Raw genomic sequence first — 24,160 nt, 5'->3', positions numbered from 1 at the left:
CAAGATCTCAATTTTTTTCCACTTGATTAAACTATATGATTTGACACTGGGGGTTGGTTTATCTCAGTTGACTGGGTGGCTGGTTTGCGATGTAGAGTGGTGCCAAGAGCGTAGGTTCAATTCCTGTACTGATTGGGGTTACCATAAAGGACTGTCCTTTTCAACCACTCCTCTTGCCTGAGGTGCGGTGACCCTCAGATTAAACCACCACCAGACACCCCTCTCTCAAATGTGAGAGCAGCCCTGTGGTCTGATAGGACTATGGTGATTTATCCTTCACTACTTGACACAGTTTCTCAAAGTCAGGGCTGCTACTCCTGCAGCTCATTTAATGACATCAACTTCTTTTAAAACCTGTCGTACATTCCCTTCTCTTTGGAAATCTTTGTCTGTAATTCCCTCTGTTCATTCCCATGTTAAGCAATGAACTCATTCCTCTCAAAATTTTTGTACAACTATGATCAGATTCCTAAACTGGTATGAGTGGACAGCCCAGAACTCTGTGCTAACTCAATTGTGAGGGTAACCGAATAAATGGTTTGATTCCTTCATGGAGTGATTTGGAAATCATAAACATATTGGTCCCCTGAGGCTCTTCCTTTATGATGTTATAAAGCCGAGAATGTGAATTTCTGAGTTGCTGCTTTCATGTGAAAACTGAGTGTCAACTGGGCATGGAGCATTCAGTAAGTTGCAATGCTATGAATATGAAGTAATGTGGCATCACTAGTAACACTGGAACTCACTGGGCAGATAGTGTTTGAGATTCTCATCCTTCACTGTCATTTTTAGCACCGAATCATTTTGAGTTTCCGGTATACAGCTCCAGATCTATTTGCAGAGAATTGCTGATGTGGAAAACAGAAATGTATGCGGTGTTTCATTTGACAGGGAGGGGATGGATGGGAGAACTTTAACCATCTTTAACCAATTTCACCCGTTTATGAATTTGACTTGACTGAGACTGGCATTAGATGGAACAGTGAACATGTAGTCCGTCTGACAGAAATTCACTGACAGTATTTTAAAGAAGTGTTTTGCAGGAAATCTGAATGTATTTTTTATTGTGGCACAACCTGTATCGATTGTGAATTAAATCTTTGTCTTCACAGCCTGATATCTTCTTTGAGGTGGTGAGTCGCAGCACCTGGGATGAAGTTCTGTCTCAGTCCCAGAGGGATCACTTGAGGAAATTTCTTCCACAGTTTACTGAGAAAAACCTGGAGCAACAGGATGACATCGTTACAGGGCTCTTCAACGGAGATCGCTTCCGCTTTGGGAATCCTCTATACATTGCTCAGAAGCTCTTCCGAGGTAAATCCCTGCATTTGCTTTAGCATTCAAAGAGAGTACAGTTAGATAACAAAGTCATCCTGCTTTACTAAAGAGCACAAATGTATGGAAGACAGGTTGGATCTTTGAAATTTTGTACACTATCATTTTATGAGAAGGAATTGAATTAGAAAAGTAGGTTGAGCTTTGTTGGGAAGAAGGGCATTTTATTTGGTACTTTATTTGGACTTTTGATGTTGCTGGTGATTGTCTTCTGTCTACAGATGGCTACTTTAACCCAGAGGTGGTCAAGTACAGAAAGCTGTGTATGAAGTCACAGTATAAGCGGTACCTGTACTCCCAACAGCAATACTTCCACAAACTGCTGAAACAGATCCTTGTCTCCAGAAAGGTATGAGCAAAACTACAGGCAGTCGGGTGGTGGGAGGAGAAGTGAGATGGTTTGTAAATCAGTTATTTCAAGGGATCAATTGTAAAATTTGTAACATTTGAAATGTTGAAGAGCCCCGCTTCATGGTAAATAAGGAAACAGTAATGCTGAAGCAGACTAAATGAGATGACCCCAGAATAATTGTGATGACATTTTAGAGCAGCGTGTAGCAGGGTATGGCTGGTTCATTGAATTGGTGCTCTCCCCTGTCTGTTGGTACTGGCTTGTGCCTAGCAAGAATTTGCATCAGTGTCAGTTGCCTAGTGTCAATGTATAGTTCTATTAATTTAACTATGTCTGCTGAGAGTTTTAATTCTTAAACTTGTCTGATCACTGACTAATGAGTGTGTAGTTTTCTATCACACCTGTCTGAACCCTGTAGGGTTAAAATATTTTGATGTTAAGTTATATTTACACATTGATAATTTTAAGTGTAGAGAGATTTAGTTAGGAGCAGAAGTAGACCATTTATTCCAACGAAACTGCTGCACCATTCAATGAAATCATGATTGATCTAAGAATCCTCCACACCATTTTCCTACCTTTCCCGCCCCCGCAACCGTTGATTCCCTTACTGATGAAAAATCTGTCTCAGCCTTGAGTGTACTTTATGACCCAGCCTCAACAGTTCTTTGCGTGTACGAATTCCACAGATTCATGACCCACTGACAGAAGAAGTTCCTCCTCTGTATTAAATGTGTGAACTCATTTTGAGATTATGCCCTCTGGTCCTAGGCTGTCCCACAAGGGAAAAACACTTTTCTTCATTTACCCTATCAAGTTCCCTAAAAATCTTATGTTTCAAGAATCTTAGATGTTTCATTCTTCTATTATCACAATGACTACAAACACAATCTACACAATGTTTCTTCATAAGACCGTGCCTCCATACATGGGGCATAATATCATAGACTCATAGAGCTGTACAGCATGAAAACAGAACCTTCAGTCTGACTCGTCCATGCCGATCAGATATCGTAAATTAGTCCCATTTGCCAGTATTTGGCCCATATCCCTCTAAACCCTTCCTATTCATATACCTTTCCAGATGCCTTTTAAATGTTGTAATTTTACCAGCCTCCGCCACTTCCTCTGACAGCTCATTCCATACACACAGTACCCTCTGCATGAAAAGGTTGCCCATTACACCCCTTTTAAATCTTTATCCTCTCATGCTAAACCTATGCCCTTTAGTTTTGGACTCCCTCACACTGGGGAAAAAACCTTGAATATTCGCCCTATCCATGTCCCTCATGATTTTATAACCCTCTATAAGATCACCCCTCAGTCTCTTACGCTCAAAGGAAAATTTTGATTTTGATTTTATTGTCACGTGTACCGAAATACAATGAAAAGCTTTGTTTACGAGCAGTACAGACAGATCCACAGCAAGCAAAGGATGTGCAGATTAAAAAGACTTAGAGGCATACAGGTTACATTGCAGCTTACATTATTTGAGTTTAGAGTCCATTCAATAGTCTGATAACAGCTGGAAAGAAGGTGTTCCTGAACCTGCGGCGCGTATGTTCAGGCTTTTGTACCTTCTGCCTGACGGAAAAGGTAATTAACAGGGTGCAATTGCTCTTTGATGTTGGTCGCCTTTCAGCGGCAGCGAACCGTGTAAATAGAATCTACAGATGGAAAGTTGACTTCCGTGATGGTCTGGGGTGAGCACACCACCTCCTGTAGTTTCTTACGGTCCTGGGCATAGCAGTTGCCATACCAGCCCATTATGCACCCGTACAGTATGCTTTCACTGGTGCATCTGGAGAAGTTGATGAGGGACCTTATCGACATGCAAAATTTCCTGAGCCGTTTGAGGAAGAAGAGATGTTGTTGTGCCTTCTTAACTTGTCGCATTTATGTAGGAAGTCCATGACAGGTCTTCGGTTATTATCATTCATGTGGGAAGTCCAGGACAGGTCGTCACTTATCATCACTCTGAGGAGCTTGATGCTCTTCACTCTCTCAACCTCAGTTCCTTTGATATAGATGGGAACCATGTTCTCCTCCTTTCTTTCTGAAGTTGATGATCAGTTTTTTAGTTTTGCTGATGTTGAGAGACAGATTATTTTCATTGCACCACATCACCAAGCCCTCTATCTCCTTTCTGTATTTTGACTCGTTGTTAGATATCTGTTCCACTATGGTGGAGTCGTTAGTGAACTTGTAGATGATGTTTGTTCAGAATTTGGCAACATAGTTGTAGGTGTAAAGAGTACAGTAGAGGGCTGAGGACGCATCCTTAGGGGGCTGCACTGTTGAGTGTTACTGTGGAGGAGGCGCAGTTTCCTAAGCTATCGGGACTATTCAGCCTCTCCCTATAACTCAAACACTCCAACCCTGGCAACATCCTTGTAAATCTTTTCTGAACCCTTTCAAGATTTGCAACATCCTTCCTATAGTAGGTAAACCAAAATTACACACAGTATTCCAATAGTGGCCGAACCAATGTCCTGTACAGCCACAACATGATCTCCGAACTCCTATACTCAATGCACTGACCAAAAAAGGCAAGCATACCAAATGCATCCTTTACTATTTTGTCTATTTACAGACTCCACTTTCAAGGAACTATGAACCTGCACTCCAAGGTCTCTGTTCAGCAACACTCCCCAGCACCTTACCATTAAGTCTATAAGTTCTACTCTGATTTGCCTTTCCAAAATGCAGCACCTCACATTTATCCAAATTATACTCCAACTGCCACTCCTCGGCCCATTGTCCCATCTGATCAAGATCCCATTGTACTCTGAGGTAACCTTCTACACTGTTCACTACATCACCAATTTTGGTGTCATTTGCAAACTTACTGACCATACCTCCTACTTTCACATCCAAATCTTTTATATAAATGATGAAAAGCAGTGGACCCAGCACCGATTGTTGTGGCATACCACTGGTCACAGGCCTCCAGCCTGAAAAGCATCCACCATCCTCTATCTTCTACCTTGAGCCAGTGCCATGTCCAAATGGCTAGTTTTCCATGTATTTCATGTGATCTGATCTTGTTAACCAGTCTGTCATGAGGAAGTTTGTCAAATGCCTTACTGACGTCCATATAGATCATGTCCACTGCTCTGCCGTGATCAATCCTCTTCATTACTTTTTCAAAAAATTCAATCAAGTTAGTGAGACATGATTTCCCATGCAAAAGCGATGTTGACTATCCCTAATCAGTCCTTGCCTTTCCAAATACATGTAAATCCTGTCCCTCAGGATTCCGTTCAACAACTTGGCCACCACTGGTCAATAGTTCCCTGGCTTTTCTTACCACCTTTCTTAAATAGTGGCACCACGTTAGCCAAGCTCCAATCTTCCGCCACCTCACCTATGGCTATTGATAATACAAATACCTCAGCAAGGGGCCCAGGAATCACTTCCCTGGCTTCCCACAGAGTTCTAGGGTACACCTGATTAGGTGTATATCTACCTTAGGTGTAGATACCCACCTTTATGGGTTTTAAGACATCAGGCACCACTACCTGTGTAACATGGACATCTTTCAGCTGTTGCTATTTATTTCCTGACATTCTCTATCTTCCATATCCTTCTCCACAGTAAACACTGACACAAAATACTTGTTTAGTATCTCCCCAATCTCCTGCGGTTCTACGTATTGGCAGTCGTGCCGATTTTTAAGGGGCCCTGTTCTCTCCTATGTTACTCTTTTGTCCTTAATGTATTTATATAATCCCTTTGGATTCTCCTTAATCCTATTTGCCAAAGCTAAGTCATCTCCCCTTTTTGCCCTCCGGATTTCCCTCTTAAGAATACTCCTACTGCTTTTATACTTTTCTAGAGATTCACTCAATCCCTGCTGTCTGTACCTGACCTAAGCTTCCTAGACTAGTCAACCTTCTCTGGACTACCTCCAAAGTCATTGTAGCCTCCCTCCTTTAGATAAAGTAACCAAAATTGTTCACAGTATCCCAGCTGTGGTCTGACTACTGCCGTGTCTAGTTTTAGCAAAACCTCTGTACTTATATACTCCATTCCCTTTGAAATAAATGCCTACATTCCATTTGCCCTCCCTAGTACCTGCTGAACCTTTTATAATTCATGGATGAGGGCAGCACGGTAGCACAAGTAGCTAGCACTGCTGCCTCACAGCGACAGGGACCTGGGTTTGATTCCAGCCTCCGGCGACTGTCTATGTGGGTTTTTCATAGGTTTCCTCTGACTGCTTCATTGTCCTCCCACAATCCAAAGGTGTGCTTAGCTATGGTAAATGCAGGGTTACAGGGATAGATTAGGGGGCTGGGTCTGAGTGGGATGTCCCTTGGAAGGTTGGTGCGGATTTGATGGGCCGACTGGCCTGCTTGCACGTTGGAGAGATTCTATGATTCTCTGATTCCTAAATCCTTCTGTTCCAGAGGGCAGAGGAGAGACTGACGTAGTAGGAGGAATGTGGGCATGGAGAATTGGCATTGATACTGAAATAAACTGTAGACACTGCAGTATTTGCCAAAGTGCTTCATTAAACTGTTTATGTAGCAGCACTGGAAAGTTTCATCACTTCAAATGAGGAATGAACTGATTTGGTTTGGTACTTTAAACATGTGTAAAAACCTGACCCTGTTGTAGCATCAAATACACCACAGAGTGTTTTTGTTGATTGGTTCATTTTTCAGGAGTTGCTCGAGCTGGCAAGAAAGAGTGGCCCTGACATGACCCTGAAAAGGAAATACCAGGCAATTTCGAGTCAAAAGGAAGAGGAGAAGCGAGCACAGAATCGATACGAAAAGATTCTGCGAGAGGTCAAAGAGGAATGTAAGGATAACAGCACCTCATCTGATGAGGAAGGTATGAATGTCTATGGATTGGTTCATTGCAGGATGCAGCAACAATTCACTTGATAAAATGCTGGAAAAGGAGGTCTCAGTGGGCCCACCTATCCTTCACATCAATCCAAGATTTTTTTGCAAAATCCAATATTTTGTAAAAAGAAAGAGAACCGCCAACTTGAACCAAGGTCCAAGTTCAACTGACCTATTGAGGGTCATGACGTTCAACAGCAACATGATATCATCACCAAAAACCTCAAGCAAAAGGTATCTGAGGAAGGTTACCCATCTTTCTTTGGTTTAGAATTTGATCCACAGCCTTTTTGTCCTTTTTTTCTCTGTATTTGCGTGTGCATGTGTTTGGATTTAAAGTGAGTATAGTTTAAGTTTGCGTTAGTAATTAAACATTTTTTTTGTCATTTGTTAGCAGATAAGTTTGTTATAATAGTTAAGCTTTTGAAACTTGTGGGTTGCTTTTATCTCAGATAGTGGTCACAGTCAGGCATTAACCATCCTAGATATTAAATTGCAGTGGCCTAGTGGTATTAGCACTAGATTACTAATCCTAAAACACAAGTAACAATCTTGAGTTCACTTCCCATCATGGCAGATAGTGGTATTTGAATTCAATAAAAAATTGTGGAATTCAGGATCTAATCATGACCATGGGACTGTTGCCCTTCAGGGAAGGAAACTGGTGAAACTGAAGGAGCCTAGTTTGGCCTACTTACGACCCACAGCATTGTGATTGACTCTTAACTGTCCTCTAGGCAATTAGGGATGGGTAATAAATGCTGGTCTACCTAGCAATGCCCACATCCCATGATTGGAAAAAAAATTACACATGACAATTCGTGGAATAGTGAAGCTTGATTTCTAGTGCTCTGAGATAACAAGGTGTAGAGCTGGATGAACACAGCAGGCCAAGCAGCATCAGAGGAGCAGGAAAGCTGATGTTTCGGGTCTAGAGCCTTCTTCAGAAATGGGGGAGGGGAAGGGGATTCTGAAATAAACAGGGAGAAAGGGGGAGGCGGACAGAAGATGGATAAAGGAGAAGATAGATGGAGAGGAGACAGACAGGTCAAGGAGGCGGCATGAGGTTAGTAAGTAGGAGATGGGGGTGGGGCTTGAGGTGGGAGGACAGGTTAGGGAGGCGGGTACGAGCTGGGCTGGTTTTGGGGTGCGGTCAGGGGATGGGAGATTTTGAAGCTTGTGAAGTCCGCATTGATACCATTGGGCTGCAGGGTTCCCAAGCGAAATATGAGATGCTGTTCCTGCAACCTTCGGGTGACATCGTTGTGGCACTGCAGGAGGCTCAGGATGGACATGTCGTTCAAGGAGTGGGAGGGGGAGTTGAAATGGTTCGCGACTGGGAGGTGCAGTTGTTTGTTGCGAACCGATCGTAGGTGTTCCACAAAGTGGTCCCCAAGCCTCCATTTTGTTTCCCCGATGTAGAGGAGGCCACAACGAGAACAGCGGATACAGTATATCACATTAGCAGATGTGCAGGTGAACATCTGTTTGATGTGGAAGGTCTTATTAGGGCCTGGGATGTGGGTGAGGGGGAAGGTGTAGCGGCAGGTGTAGCACTTGCTTCGGTTGCAGGGAAAAGTGCCAGGCGTGGTGGGGCTGGAGGGGAGTGTGGAGCAGACAAGGGAGTCACGGCGAGAGTGGTCCCTCCGGAAAGCAGATAAGGGTGGGGAGGGAAAAATGTCTTTGGTAGTGGAATCGGATTGCAGATGGCGGAAGTGTCGGAGGATGATGCGTTGGATCCGGAGGTTGGTGGGGCGGTACGTGAGGACGAGGGGGATTCTGTTTTGCTTGTTATTGTGGGGAGGGGGTGTGAGGGATGAGTTGCGGGAAATGCGAGAGACACGGTCAAGGGTGTTTTCGACCACTGTGGAGAGGAAGTTGCAGTCCTTGAAATACGAGGACATCTGGGATATCTGGGAGTGGAATGCCTCATCTCGGGAGCAGATGCGGCGGAAGCAAAGGAATTGGGAATAGGGGACGGCCTTTTTGCAGGAAGGTAGATGAGAGGAGGTGTACACTGGGTAGCTGTGGGAGTCGGTAGGCTTGAAATGGATATCGGTTTCCAGGTGTTTGCCAGAGATGGAAACAGAGAGGTCCAGGAAGGAGAGAGAGGTATCGGAGATGGTCCAGGTGGACTTAAGGTTGGGGTGGAAGGTGTTAGTGAAGTGGATGAACTGTTCAAGCTCGTCGTGGGAGCACAAGGCGGCGCCGATACAGTCATCGATGTAACGGAGGAACAGGTGGGGGATAGGACCAGCGTAGCTTCAGAAGAGGGATTGTTCCACGTATCCTACGAAGAGGCAGGCATAGCTTTGGCCCATGTGGGTACCCATGGCCACCCCCTTTATCTGTAGGAAGTGGGAGGAATTGAAGGAGAAGTTGTTAAGGGTGAGGATGAGTTCAGCTCAGCGGATGAGGGTGTCAGTGGAGGGGGACTGGTTGGACCTGCGGGACAGGAAGAAGCGGAGGACCTTTAGGCCATCTACATGGGGAATGCAAGTGTATAGGAACTGGACGTCCATGGTAAAGATGAGGTGTTGGTGACCGGGGAATTGGAAGTTTTGGAGGAGGTGGCGGGCACGGGTGGTGTCACAGATGTAGGTGGGGAGTTTCTGGACCAAGGGGGAGAAGATGGAGTCGAGATAAGTGGAGATGAGTTCGGTGGGGCAGGAGCAGGCGGAGACAATGGGTCGACCAGTGCATTCAGGTTTGTGGATTTTGGGAAGGAGATAGAAATGGGCGGTGCGGGGTTGGGGAACGATGAGGTTGGAGGCGCTGGGTGGGAGGTCACCTGAGATGATGAGGTTGTGGATGGTTTGGGAGATGATGTTTTGGTGGTCGGGGGTGGGGTCATGATCAAGGGGGCGGTAGGAGGAGGTGTTGGAGAGTTGGTGCCTGGCCTCGGCGATGTAGAGGTCAGTGCGCCATACTACAACTGCGCCTCCTTTGTCCGCAGGTTTTATGGTGAGGTTGGGGTTGGAGCGGAGGGCTGCACGTTCTGTGGGGGAGAGGTTGGAGTGGGTGAGGAGGGTGGAGAGGTTGAGGCGATCGATGTTGTGACGGCAGTTGGAGATGAAGAGGTCGAGGGAGGGTAGGAGGCCTTGAGATGGTGTCCAGGAGGAGGGGGTGTGTTGGAGGCGGGAGAAGGGGTCAGTAGAGGGAGGGTTAGGCTCACGATTAAAAAAGTAAGCGTGGAGGCGGAGGCGGCGGAAAAAGTGTTCAATGTCCAAGCGTGAGTTGTATTCGTTGATGTGTGGGTGGAGGGGGGTAAAGGTGAGCCCTTTACTGAGGACTGACCATTCGTCCTCAATAAGGGGGAGGTCTGGGGGGATGGTGAAGACCTGGCAGGGCTGGGTGCTATTGTCTCCTCTGGAGCTGCTGGCTGTGGAGGTGGTGGATGGAGCGACGTCAGCGTCAGCGGTGGGCGGAGAGAAGTCAGCCGGTAAATCTTGGATGTTGGCGGCGTCGGCGGCATCCTCAATGTCTGTGGTGTTGGCCTCGGAAATGGAGGCGGCGGCATCAGCAGCAGTGTCGATGGCGTTCGCTGTACCGGAAGTGGCGTACCAGGCGGTGGCAGATGTGACGTCATCCGTGGGTGCTCCAGAAGTGGCCACATGGCAAATGGCGGTGGGCACATTGTGGGAAAGGTCCTGGGTAGGGTTGGGGATTTGGGGGTTGGAAGAGGCCTGTGTTGGCTGGCAGGCACCAGTAAGTTTGCTGCACTTACGGTTTTTAGTGTCCAATAAAGCCGAATAGAATCGTGAGTTCGAGTTGTGGATCCTGCGAAGAATGAAAAACAGGAGAGGTCCTTTGCAGGTCTGGGAGAGGGAGGCTCTGAGCTGGGGTAGGCTTGATTGTAGTACCTGGAGATGCCGCCGCATTGCTGCAAGTGTATGTTTGAGGAGTCTTAGGCTCTGTTCTCACCAGGGTCGTGATAAGTTAATAATAGACACGGTAGGTGTATTGAGGACAAAGAACAGGCAGTAAGAGGTGCAAGAAAAGACTAGAATACTTCTTCAGTATTTTGAATTTGTCTTTTACTAAGGATATGAATGCTAACAAAATATCGGTAAACAGTAAAGGCAGCGGATAAGGTGCAAATTGATGGGCAGGATGTACTTGAAAGGCTGGTCATAATAGTGGTTAAGATTACTGGTTTGAATCCCATGTTGCTAAGGGAGGTGGGGCTGGAGGTAGTGGAAGGACTTACCATAGTCTTTAAACCTTCCCTAGATACTGGAGAGGTGCTAAACAATTGGAGAGTTACAAATGTGACATCCTTATTCAAGAAAGGTAATTATATGCTAGTCAGTATAACAGCAGTGATAAAGTTTTAGAAACAGAAAAAAATCATGAGCATTTGAAAAGGCTTGAGTCGGTTCAGGCGAACTAGCATGGATTTGTGAAAGGTAGATTATGTTTGACCATTCCAAGCTCAGTGAAGTTGCTAAACTGTACAAGGCACTAGTCAGACTGCAGCTGGAATACTGTGAACAGTTTTGGGCCCTTTATGTAAGGAAAGATCGAAGGCAGTCCAGAGAAATATCACTCAGCTGATACTAGCAATGGAAGGACTGTGTTATGTGGAGACGTTGGTAGATTGGGCCTGTGCTTATTAGAACGTAGCTCTTAGTGAAACATGCGGATGCCTCGGGACTTGACAGGGTAGAAGAGGTAAGATTGTTTCCCCCTGTGGGGGAATCAAGGACCACAAGGTGTAATCTTGGAATGTGCGGCCACACATTTAAGATAGAGATGAGGAGAAATTTCTTTTCTCGGAGTCATGAATCTGTCGAATACTTTACTATAAAGCACTGCTGAGACTGAGTTGCCAAATGTCTGCCACTGCTTGCTTACCAGCAGGAATGCCAATAGCAAGCAGTGGCAGATATTTAAGGAGATAATTCATGACTTTCAGCAAAAATATATACCAATAAGGAGGAAAGATTCTAAGAGAGGGACAATTCAACCGTGATGAACCAAGGAAATTAAGGAAAGTATAAAGTTTAAAGAAAGATCACATAAGCAGGCAAAAGTCAGTGATAGCCTGAAAAACTGGGATAAATTCAGCATCCAGGAAAGGAGGACTACAAAGGATGAAGAGGGAGAAAATTACACTACAAGCACAGAGTAGTAAGGAATATAAAAACTGGCAATAAGAATTTCTTTAAATATGTATGAGAGTCAACGTGAGCCTAGGCCCCTTAGAAAATTGATCTGGGGAGATTATTATGGAGAACAAAAAAAGGCAGAGTATTCAAACATATTTTGTATCAGTCTTCACGGTGGAAGATAATTCAAACATCTCGTTAATACTAAAGAATCAAGGAGGAATTAAGTACCATCACCGATCTTTAGAAAAGTAGTATTAGACAAATCATTGGGACAAACGGCAGATAAGTCCCCTGGCCCTGAAAGTTTGCGTCCTAGGATCCTAAAAGAAGTAGCTACAGAGATAGTGGATGTGTTGTTTGTAATTATCCAACAACCCTTGGATTCTGCAGTAGTACTGAAGGTTTGAAAAATTGCCATGTAACACTGCTATTCAAAAAGGGAGGGAGGCAAAAGATAGGTAACAATAGGTCAATTAGCCTAACATCTATTCTTAGAAAATTACTGGAATCTAATATTAGGAGAACAATGGCACATTTGGAAAATCATAATCTAATCCAAGCAGAGTCAGCTTGTTTCATGAAGGGGATATGATGTCTGCCTACTTTAGAGCTTTCCAAGGAAGTCTCAGTCAGAGTGGATAGAAGGGAACCAATGGATGTGTTACATTTGGACTTCCAGAAGACATTCAATAAGATACTCACAGAAGATAAAGTCATATTATGAGAGACCATGGTGTGGAAGATCGTACATTGGCATAGATGGAGAATTGGCTAATGGGCAGGAAATAGTGTGTGTGGGTGTTATTTTTCAGGTTGGCAATCTGTAACCGGTGGGTCTCTACAGGGATCAGTGATGGGACAGCAACTGTTCACAATATTTATTAATGAATTGGAGGAAGGAAGTGGACGTAATGTAGCTAAATTTGCAAACAATAAATTTGGAGCAGCACGGTGGCTCGGTGGTTAGCACCGCCGCCTCACAGTGCCAGGGACCTGGGTTCAATTCCAGCCTTGAGCGACTGTCTGTGTGGAGTTTGCACATTCTCCCCGTGTCTGCGCGAGTTTCCTCCGGGTGCTCCACATTCCCTCCATAGCCCAAAGATGTGCAGGCTAGGTAGATTGGCCATGCTAAATTGCCTATAGTGTCTGGGGATGTGTAGGTAGGTGGATTAGCCATAGGGAAAGGGTAGGAGGGGAGCTGGGTCTGGATGGGATGCTCGTCAGAGAGTTGGTTGGACTTGTTGGGCCGAATGGCCTGTTGCCACACAATAGGGATTCTACTTCTTGAAAACACAAAAATAGGCGGAAATGCAAGTTGCATTTTGGAAGGGAGAACGAATATTATTTAAGTAGAGTAATAGTGCAGAAAACTGCAACACATAAGGGACTTGCTAGTCACAGGTGCAGCAAGTAATCAGGAATGCTATTGGAACATTGACCCTATTTCAAGGGATTTGGAGTATGAGAGTAAGGAAGTCTCATTGCAACTGTCCAAGGTGCTGGTGGGACCACATTTGGAGTATTGTGAGCAGGTTTGGTTCCCTTGTTTAAGGAAAGACATCTTTTCATTGCATATAGTTTAGAGAAGGTTTATTAAGATGATCCCTGGTATGGATAGATTGTCTTATGATCAAAGATTAAACTTTATTCACTGGAGTTTAGAAGGATAAAAATTGGTCTCAGAGAAACACATAAGATTCTTAAGGGGCTTTATAGGTTGAATGCTGAGAGAATGTTTTCCCTCGTGGGAGAGTTTAGAACCAGAGGGCATAATCTCAGAATCAAGGGGTACCAATTTAAGTCTGAGATGAGGAAGAATTTCTTTGCTGAGGTTAGAGTGTCTTTGGAACTCCTTGCCACAAAGGGCTGTGGGGACAGAGTCCTTGCGAATATTTAAGGCTGATAGATTCTTGATTAATAGGGGAATCAAGCATTATGGGGAAAGGGGAGGAAAGTGGGTATAAGGAATGTTGGATCAACCATGATCCTATGGAATGGTGGAGTAGGCTCGAGGGGCCCAACGGCCTACTCTTTTCCTATGAGGCAAGGTAAGAAAATGGAGTTGATGATTATCAGATCAACCATGATTTTGTTGGATGGTGGAGCAGACTTGATGGGTTGAATGGCCTGGTTCTACTCCTACATTTTTTAATGAGGTAATAGATAAACTTGATGAAGGAAATGTTCTGAATGTTGCCTTTGTGAATTCTAACTACCTGCTCAGGATCAAGTCTCTCAGACCGCATAGAAATCTGATTAATAAATCTGAGGTTTATTGAATAAGAGGATTTACATCAATTTGGCTGAAACAATATTGGCTTATGGACAGAAAACAGTGAGTTATGGTCAGTGGTTATTTATTAGACTGGAAGATGACAGTGGTGTTAACAATAGTCATTACTCGGACCATTGCTTTTTTGATGTATGTAAATGATTTGAATGCTGCAATAAAATGAACATTGCACAATTTACCAATGGTACCAAACCTGAGGCAGTGGCTAACAGTGAGGACAATATCTGTTGACTACATCAGGACATAGAGTTTGGGGGAATGGGCTGACAAGTGACCAATAGAGTTTATTACGGAAAGGTGTAGGGTGATGCCTTTTGGCCAGAGACTGAGGGAGAGGCAGTATTGTCTCAATGGCACAATTGTAAGTAGTGTGTAGGAATAATGGGACCTAGGGTTTCATTTGAATTGAACTTTGAAGATATCAGGCCATAGAGGCTGTGGAAAGCAAAAGCAAATGGAATTTTGAGGTTTATAAATAGAGGAATTGAGTGCAAAAACTGATTTAGTTATGCGAAATCTTTCATAAAGCTAAGGTTTGGTTAATTATTTATGAACAAGCAGCCATCCATCATCCCCAAGGCCTCTCCTGATTACAACAACTACGTTAGCAATGTTTAAGAGACATTTAGACAGTCATTTGAACAGCCAGGCAATAGAGGGCTACAGACTTTGTACAGGCAGGTGGGATTTGTTTAGCATGGGTTCATGGTCGGCACAGACATGGTGGGCCAAACGGTCAGTTCCTTTGCTGTACTGTTCTACGTTTAACCCTCCAATTTCAATGTAAAACAAAAAGAGGAAGAGAGAGAGGGATGCAGGAGAGAAGGAGGCCCCTCAGGTTGAACGTGAAGGAACAGCCAGTAATGATACTCCCTTTCACACTTCCAGTTTGGTTATTTATGGAAAAGATTTACGAACTTTATTCAAAATATCCTTATTACTTTCTTGTAAATCAGTCATTCAGGCCTGTCTTTTAAGAATAATAATAGCCAAAAGAAAAAAATTAAATCCTTTCCAATGGCTTTCTTCCCCCTTTATGTTTGTCCAATAAATTATTTTATGAGGAAAGTTTTTAAAGTAGAGATTTGGCGTGGAGTCAGAAAAAACAATGGCAGAAATCCTTTTTAATCTCCTTGCCTGTGTACAAGGATTCTTTTATTGCCCATGTGTGTGATTTTCTCTTTAAAAACTTTTGAGATCAGGGATCCAGTCGATCGAGAAGGACCTGACCTTCCAGGCTTTGAGTTTGTTTTGAGATCGGCCTTTAGAAGAGGGATAGAGGGTGGGGGAAGGTGAATTGAAGAAAACTGTTTAATTGTTGGATTCTTGGCTACCTTCCCAGCACCAAGTCTTTTTGTTTCTGTGATATCATCAATGGAGTGAGATTGTACGTTACTGCCTTAAGAACAGTTCAGTTTCTCACACAAACCTTGAGACTTAAAGAAACCCTGAAAAAAAAATAGAACCCTCAAGAAAATATCAAAAAAATTTTGATCCAGTACCACAACCTTTACATGCAGGTCAATCCTTAAAGTTAACCTTCCAAGTGATTATGGTCTGTTGGTACCCCTCTGCTCTCATGCCCAGTGGTGATACTCCCTCACCACCCACATGCACACGCACACCCCTGGCGCCACCAGCAATTGATCCATTTCATAGAATTGTATCAAAGAATTCCGACAGGGCAGAAAGAGGCCATTCAGCCCATCAAGTCTGCACCAAGCCACCGAGAGCATCCCGAACTATCCCTGTAATCTGACAATTCTCATGGCTAACCATCCAGTCCACTCATCCCTGCTCACTGCGGGGCGATTTAGCATGGCCAGTCCATCCAGTGTGCACATTATTGGACTGTGGGAGGGAACCGGAGCAGCTGATGGAAACCCCCGCAGACATGGGGAGAACGGGAACTCCACGCAGTCACCCTAGACTGGAATTGAACCCTACCCCCTGGTGCTGAGAGGTAACAGCACTAAACTACTGTGCCACCATGCTACCCACTTAATGTTGTTCCATTTTTGTTTTAAGATAGGCATTAAATGCCAACATAACTAACGTGCTCTTTATCATGTGAAATATTTTTTTAAAAAAGTCAGAAATTTGTAATCTAGCAGATTGTCCTGTTCTCTTGGTCTGCTGGTAAATCATGTTTCTCTCTATTATAGAGATGTGTTCCTGGCTTCCAGGTTCTCCAACCCACCCCATGAGTCCCAGTGTGGCGCTACGAGTTGTACCCACCCTTTCCACGCAGGACATGAAGACAGTCAGTAAGTGTAACCCTGCTATCTCTTTAATGCTAAACCAGCCACTGAACCTTGGTTCTTACATCTCTTTGCTCCAGTGCCTCTTACTCAACGTGGTGCTTTCTAGAGCTGGGGACTTTCAAGTGTAAGAGAGCTATTCCTTGTCAGCTGGTGAGAGTCAGTCTGCACCGGAGAGCCAAATACAGTTTGAATTTGAATTGAATTAGCTTTATTGTCATGCACACGTGAGTACGGTGAAAAAGTCACCACTTACCGCACCAAGGTACAAAGTTACCAAGGTACAGATTCTGGAGTATAAATTCTTAGGAAAAAAAAAATTTGAAAAATAAAGAAATAAAAAGTCCATCATTACAGATCTTCAAAAGTACAAGATCAGAGTAATAAATTAGAAAAATAAAAAAAAAGTTCAGAATAACATTCCTTCCACGATAACATAACGATAAAATACAAAGTAATAAAATGAATTTAAGACAAAGCCCACTTAGTCCATTTCACAGTTCTGGTGTCAAGGACCTGATACTGCCCTCCACACCCCTACAATTAAAAAACCTGGTATCCCGGGCTGGACCCACCACGGTGCCAAAGAAAACCTCAAATGGAGTCACAGACGACTGGAACTGCCACAAGGAGACCCAGCACAATGCCAACAGAAACAGCCACTAAAAGGAGTCCCAGGCTCATGCCGAAGCTGCTGAAAGGAGACACATGGTGCTGCTGAAAGCACCTCAAGGAATTCCAGGCTGGACCAGAGCAACCATGCTGCTGTGAAGACACTGCAGAATCCTCAAGGAAACTTGGGTCATTGGAGTCCTGGGTCCGGACACACCTCGTCTTTATCTGCCACTAACGCAGCCATGAAGAATGATCGGATTCACACTGCATTCTCTGCTGCAGCGGCTCTCAGATCCTCCTTCCTCACCCAAAACTTGATGTTGGAAATGAAATGTTAAATAAGGAGAGAAAAAAAGAAGGATGTGGCAGGCCTGGTGGTAAGAAGCAGACAAGCCAGGAGCTTAAATACATCCGCATCAATTGAATTTCACATCATGCTAATAATTGTGAATTTGAAATTCCTTCTTGGGGCTCATCGACTATATACAGAGGATACCTCAGCTATCCCAGAATTATGCAGATCACTGAAAAGTGTCTCTTCTCTCTCCCCCAACCCTTTCTCCTATAAACCAGGCGCCTAGTCTCCGGCCCCTCTTCCCCCAGGCACTGTACCATATTCAAGGTGCTACTATCCTCCCTGAAACACTGCGCCACCCTACTTCCACCAGGCCCCCCTCCGCCCAGAAATGAAACCAATGTTCAGGTAAGAGAAAATACGTTTTGATTTTACATGTTCCAGGTAAACCTGAACTGGGAGATGATGATTTGAAGATAATGCTGAGGAAACATGTTGAGAAGCGAAGACTACAACCGGTAGGCTGATCTATGCACAGTTGTTAGGAATCTTTGCTTTGCCTGTGTTTTTGTTAGTTTTTTGTTCTTTAATGGGGTCTCTTGGTGCACTCAAGCAGAAGCATATTGATTTCGGACAATGTTGGCCTTCACTTGTGACTCTGAAGTGATCAATGCAACCCATAAGACTTTGATCTTAGGTTTATGCAAGCAAGGTGACCAAGAGGTGGGCTAGTTTAGAACACAGTACAGTACAGCACAGCATAGCACAGGAACAGCCCTTTGGCCCACAATATTGTGCCGAACATGATGCCTAAAATAATCTAATCCCTTCTGCCTGCCCTTGGTCAGTGTCACTCCCTTCTGTGCATATTCATGTGCTTATCTAAAAGCCCTTTCTATTGTATCTACTTCCACCACCACCCCTGGCAGTCCATTCCAGACACCTACCACTTTCTGTGTTAAAAAACTTGCTGCTTGCATCTCTTTTGAACTTTCTCCTTCTCACCTTAAATGCACACCTCCTAGCATTAGACATTTCAATTCTGAGGGAAAAAGATTCTGACCATCAACCCTAGCTATGCATCTCATAATTTTATAGACTTCTATCAAGTCTCCCTTCAGCCTCACCCACTGCATAGAAAACAATCCTAGTTTTTCTAGCCTCTCCTTATAGCTGATTCCCTCTAATCCAGGCAACATCCTGGTAAACTTCTTCTGCACCCTCTCCAAAGCCTCCATATCCTTTCTGTAATGTAACAGCCAGAATTGGAACACAATACCATAAGTGTGGCCTAACTGAAGTCCTATAAAGTTGCAACATGACATTCTGACTCTTCTGCTAAGTGCCCTGACTAATAAAGGCAAGCATGCCATACGCCTTCTTTACCTCCCTGTCTGCTTGTGTGGCCACTTTCAGGGAACTATGGACTTGAAACCCAAGATCCCTCGGTACATCAATGCTGTTCAGGATCCTGCCATTAACTGTACACTATTCCTTAACACTTGATCTCCCAAAATGCAGCACCTCATGCTTAAATCCCATCTGTACTTCTTCGCCCATATCTACAACTGATCTATATATCTCTGTATCCTTTGATAACCTTCTATGCCATCCACTGCCTCCAAGCACAATTCCCTCCTTTATCCTTGACTGGTCCTATCCTCTTGTTTCTAATGTATGTATAGAATGTAGTATAGATTCTCTTTAACCCTACTTGCTAAGGTCATTTCATGGCCCCTCCTTGCTCTCCTAATTCCCTGCTTGAGTTCTTTCCTGCGGTTTTGTTTATATTCTTCTCTGGCCCTGTCTAATTTTAGCTTCCTAAACCTTACATATGTTTCTTTTGCCCTTTTGACTAAATTCACAACCTTCATCATTGTCCAAGGGTTCATTACCTTGCCATCCTTGTCCTTCCTCCTTACTGGAACATGTTGGTCCTGAACTCTGATTAGTTGCTCTTTAAACAATTGCCACATGTCAAACATGGACTTGCCTGATAACAGCTGCTCACAACTAACACTCCCTAGCTCCTACCCTAATTTGCTGTCCCCCAATTTAGTGCCTTCTCGCAAGGTCCTGCCTTATGCTTATTTATAGCTATCTTAAAACTTAAGGAGTTGTGATCACAGTTTCCAAAATGCTCTCCCACTGAAAAGTCAGTCATCTGACCAGGCTTATCAGCCAATACAAGGTCTAATATGGTCCCTCCTCCAGTTGGACCATCCACACACTGTTTCAAGAACCCTTCTTGGACGCACTTAACAAATTCTGTCCCATCTGGGCCCCTTGTTGTAAGAAAGTCCCAGTCAATATTGGGAAGTTAAAGTCACCCACTATGACAACTCTGTTTTTATTGCATCTTTCCATAATCTGCCTTCACATTTGTTCCTGAGTCTAGGTGGCTGTTGGAGGGCCTATGGTATAACCCTATCAGAATGATTGCACCCATCTTATTTTTGAGCTGTACCCATATTGCCTCAGTGAATGAGCCCTCCAGTATGTCCTGTCTGAGTGCAGATCCAACATTCTCCCTGATTAGTAATGCAACTCGTCCACCTCTTGTACCTCCCTCTGTCTCATCTAAAACAACCAAACCCTGGAACATGGAGCAGCCAGTCCTGACCCTCTTTCAACTAAGTGTCTGTAATAGCCACCACATCATAGGCCCATGTACTGATCCAGATTCTAAACTCATCTGCCTTACCCATAATACTCCTTGTGTTGAAATAAACACGCTACAGCCCATCAGACCTATTGTGTTCATTTATCTGTGTCTGCCTGTCTTTCCTTTTAGACTTACTGGAACTGACATCTACCATCTCTTCAATCCCTCCACTTGCTGACTCTTGTCCCCAGCCCCCCTACCAGTCTAGTTTAAACCTTCCTGAGAAGATATTTCTTCCCCTCCAGTTAGGTGCAACCTGCCCCAGAAGAGGTCTGAACGATCCAAGAGCCTGAAACCCTGTCCCCTACACCAGCTCCTTAGCCAAGCATTTACCTGTCCTATCTTTCTATTCCTTGCCTCACTAGCATGTGGCACTGGTAGGAATCCAGAGATTACTACCCTTGAGGTCCTGCTTTTCAGCTTCTTTCCTAACTCCCTGTACTCACTCCGCAGGACCTCATCCCTGTTTCTACCCATGTCATTGATACCAATGTGCACAATTACCTCTGGCTACTCACCCTGCCCCTTAAGAATTTCACGCAACTGCTCAGAGAAGTCCTTGACCCTGGCACCTAGGAGGGAACACACCATCCTGGGCCCTCGAACGCAGCCACGGAAACGCCTGTCTGTACCCCTAACTAGTTAGATTCCTACCACTATTGCTCCCTTGGACTTTGCTCCCTTGGCCCTGGTCTAGAACAGAGTGAGTTGTGGTGCCACAGGCCTGGCTGCTGCTGTTATACTCCCCTCAGAGACTGTCACCCCAATAGTATCCAAGACTGAATACCTGTTAGAGAGGGGAATAGCCACAGGAGACTCCTGCACTTCCTGCCCGCCTCTCCTTGCGGTTACCCATTTACCTGATCGAACCTGCAGTGTGACCACCTCCCTGTAACTAGTGTCTGTCACACTCTCTGCACCCTGTATGCTCCTCAGTTTGTCCAACTGACACTCCAGCCAAACCATGCAATCTGTGAGGAGCTGCGTCTGGTCGCACTGCCTGGAGACATTGTCATCAAGGACACTAGACTGCTCCCTGATCTCCCACATTTGGCAGGAGGAGCACAGCACTGCCCTAACTGCCATCTCTGGTTTGATCTGTCATGCTGGATTTCTGCATCTCAGCCACATCCAACTGCCCAAAGTGGTCTCCTGGTCTGAAAACATAAAAAAATCCAGCATGCAGATCAATGGTCTCTTTGAAGACCAACCAACAAACTGAGATTGTTAGCCCAGCACACAGCACTGTTCAATTGCACACCTCTGCAGCAATGTATCAGATCTTGTCAAGAGAGCTAGAATGCAAACAGTCAATGTTCTCGTCTTTCAAAAAATTTACCATTGAACCCTAACCATGCTAAATCCCACAAGAAATAGACGCAAGACTTCAATGGCTCCTTTTACAGCCATCTAAAGTGCTTTTCTGCAAATGGATTATTTTTGGTGCGCAGTCAGTGATGGAATATAGGAAATGTGGCAGCTAATCTGTGCACAGCATGCTCCTGCAAACAACCATGTGATAATCATCAGAATCTGTTTTTGTGATGTTAAATGGGGTATAAATATTAGAGGAAACATCTGCTTTTGTTGAAAGTAGTGCTTTTACATCCAGACAAAACAAGCTCATTCAAAAGGTGACACTTCCATCAATGCTCCACTCCTTTGCCATATTGGTGTTCAAGCCCTGGAGTGGGATTTGAACTTGGAACCTTGTGATTCAGAGGGAAGAATTTTGCAAGCTGAGGCAAGGCTGTGAAGTACTGTGTTAAACCACATACATCTACACTAATTTGATTACTAATGCTGAAGAAATCCGACTGACTGAAAACTGACCATCATCCATTACAAGGGACAGGCAGCTGACCATTGTGAATGTTCGTAACCTGCTGATGAAAACATGAACAACCATTACCCCAAAGACTGTACCATGGAGTTTCCAGGAAGAGACAGCTCTAGTCTTGACTATTCAATAGGGCCTGTAGGCTCAACCAGGTGTGGAGGAGGTCTCTGTGTATAAACTGCAGCATATTGAAAACTCTTTACAGACGAGTGCTGCTTATTCCTACTCTTTGAAAAAAACACAACCCTGCTTTTTTCCAACATCATTGTAGGTTTCTTCTTTTCATACACTTATCCACTTTTTTTGAAAGTTAATATTGTTGCTACTTCCATTACCCTTTCAGATAAGAATCCAATTTATTTTAACCAACTTTCTCAATGTATCTTCCATTTTGAACATTTTGTAAGCATTCACTGGCAAATTACAACTCGCTGTTTTAAAACAAAATGATCATTTATAGGATCTGGGCATCGCTGGCTAGGACAGGTATTATCTCCCATCCTGAATTGGATAAGGTGGCAGTGAGCTGCCTTCTGCAATCACAGAAGTCCATGTGGCTATTGGGGAGGAAGTTCCAGGGTTTTGACTCTGTGACACTTAAGAGATGGTGATGTATTCCCAAGACAGGATAGTGAGTTACTTGGAGGAAAACCTGCAAGTGATGCTGTTCCTATACATCTGCTGCACTTGTCCTTCTAGATGGAAGAGAATGTGGAGCTGGAAAGTGCTGTTGAAGGAGACTTGTTACTACAGTGGATTTGTGAATGGTGCACATTCCTGTCACCTGTGCTTTGGTGGTGGAGGGAGTAAATGTAGAAGGTACCGGATGGGGTGTCATTCGATTAGGCTGCTTTGTCCTGTATGGTATTGAGCTTTTTGAGTGTTGTTAGATTTACAATCACCCGTACAAGTAGAGAATAATTCGTCACATTTAGGACTTATATCTTGTAGATGGTGAGAGTCAGAAGGTGAGTTACTGACTGCAGAATTTACAGCCTCTGACCTTTTATTGTAGCTGCAGTATTTACGAGGCTGATCCAGGTCAGTTTCTGTATTCACTGTTCAGTGGTAACAATTAGCTTAAATCTCCAAGTTCTTCTGCCAATTTGCATAAATTTGTGTGCGACTAGAAACAGTTTCTCCATTTTAATCAATAATTTGAGTATTGCTGATAAATGACATTTTCTCAAAACTTTGTATCTTACACTGTTAGGGTCATACAGCATGGAAACAGACCCTTCGATTTAACTTGTCCTTGCCGACCAAGTTTCCCAACCGAAACTAATCCCACTTTCCTGGGGTTGGCCCATATCGCTCTCAACCTTTCCTATTCATGCACCTATCCACATGTCTTTTAAATGTGTAATGAACTGCCAGAAGAAGTTGTAGATGCAGGTATAGTTACAAATGTCTTTTAAATGTTGTAACCAACCTGTATGTGAAAAAGTTGCGCCTTAGGTCCCTTTTAAATCTTCCTCCACTCACCTTGAAAGTATGCCCCCTAATTTTGAAGTCGTCCACCTTAGGGGAAAAGACCTTTGTTATTCACCTTATCTGCGCCCCTCATGATTTTATAAACCTCTATAAGGTCACCCCTTAATCTCCTGCGCTCCAGTGAGAAAACGTTTCCAGTCTATCCTGCCTCTCCTTATCACTCAAGCCGTCCAGTCATCAGGATAATTTGCAAGAATATAAATCCAAGGTGAAACCAAACTTTATGGTCCATGAAAGTAGAGTGCTGATTGGTTGGCAGTTGGATTCTGGTAGAGCTGTTGCTGTGGAGAATATCCCTATTATTGCTGGTTGACAGTTAACAGCTAGACAGGGTTTAAGTTTTAAACCAGGCCAGTTGACTTTAATTGTTCAAGCCATTGCCCTTTGTTGTGGTAATTCATTACAAGCTACCTATAATTCGGCTAATTATTAAGAAATCTCACAGACAATCAGCACTGAAATAATGATTTAAACTTCATTGCATGTAGCAACTGAAATAAGACCTCTCAAGTAAGCAAGTTAAGCCTCATAGTCCAACTTGGCTATTAATTGATTAATGGTGGAATTTAGCTGATTCCAACCATATACCTGTCTCTAGAAGTGCCCAGGGTTTGATTCTTGTGCAGTGTTGTTCTTCGAGGTTCTGTTGTTGGATTCTTATATAGGTTCGTCCTTATTATTGATAATTTTTTAGATTTTTCCATCCACAATATTGACTACTACTCCGAAACCATCAAGTCTGCAACTTGCCTTCTTATCAGAAGTAGTTTCCCTGTTCCATGTTACATTTGACATTGACTGTCTGTTTGAAGACACAGCTTTCCTGCATTTAACTCCTTAAATTCTTCTGCAGGGTAATTAGTTGTCCTATAAAGCAGCTAGTTATCAACCAGATGTCAAACCAGTTTTGCGCATGTAGTTTTGACTTGTTCTTCTCCCAGACGTAGCTAATTCTTTCAATTCCTGCATGAGTTTGCTCTTGTCCTTTAATAGTTTATTCCTATACGCTTACGATTCTCATACGTAGATCGGAAGCGTAT

General features: G+C 43.9%; 1 protein-coding gene across 1 annotated transcript in view; it reads left to right on the top strand.

The window, feature by feature from the left end:
* Positions 1-24,160, top strand: part of nfrkb (nuclear factor related to kappaB binding protein) — a 96,221-nt gene that overhangs the window by 5,577 nt on the left and 66,484 nt on the right. The window contains exons 5-9 of the mRNA XM_048615380.1: positions 1,113-1,314; positions 1,557-1,684; positions 6,358-6,529; positions 16,116-16,217; positions 17,566-17,639. Coding sequence (XP_048471337.1) covers positions 1,113-1,314; positions 1,557-1,684; positions 6,358-6,529; positions 16,116-16,217; positions 17,566-17,639 — 678 coding nt within the window. The remainder of the gene's footprint in view (positions 1-1,112; positions 1,315-1,556; positions 1,685-6,357; positions 6,530-16,115; positions 16,218-17,565; positions 17,640-24,160) is intronic.

The sequence above is a fragment of the Rhincodon typus genome, chromosome 32 (assembly GCF_021869965.1).
Source record: "Rhincodon typus isolate 14 chromosome 32, sRhiTyp1.1, whole genome shotgun sequence".
In the NCBI taxonomy this organism is placed as follows: domain Eukaryota; kingdom Metazoa; phylum Chordata; class Chondrichthyes; order Orectolobiformes; family Rhincodontidae; genus Rhincodon; species Rhincodon typus.
This window is presented reverse-complemented; position numbering and strand designations above follow the sequence as displayed.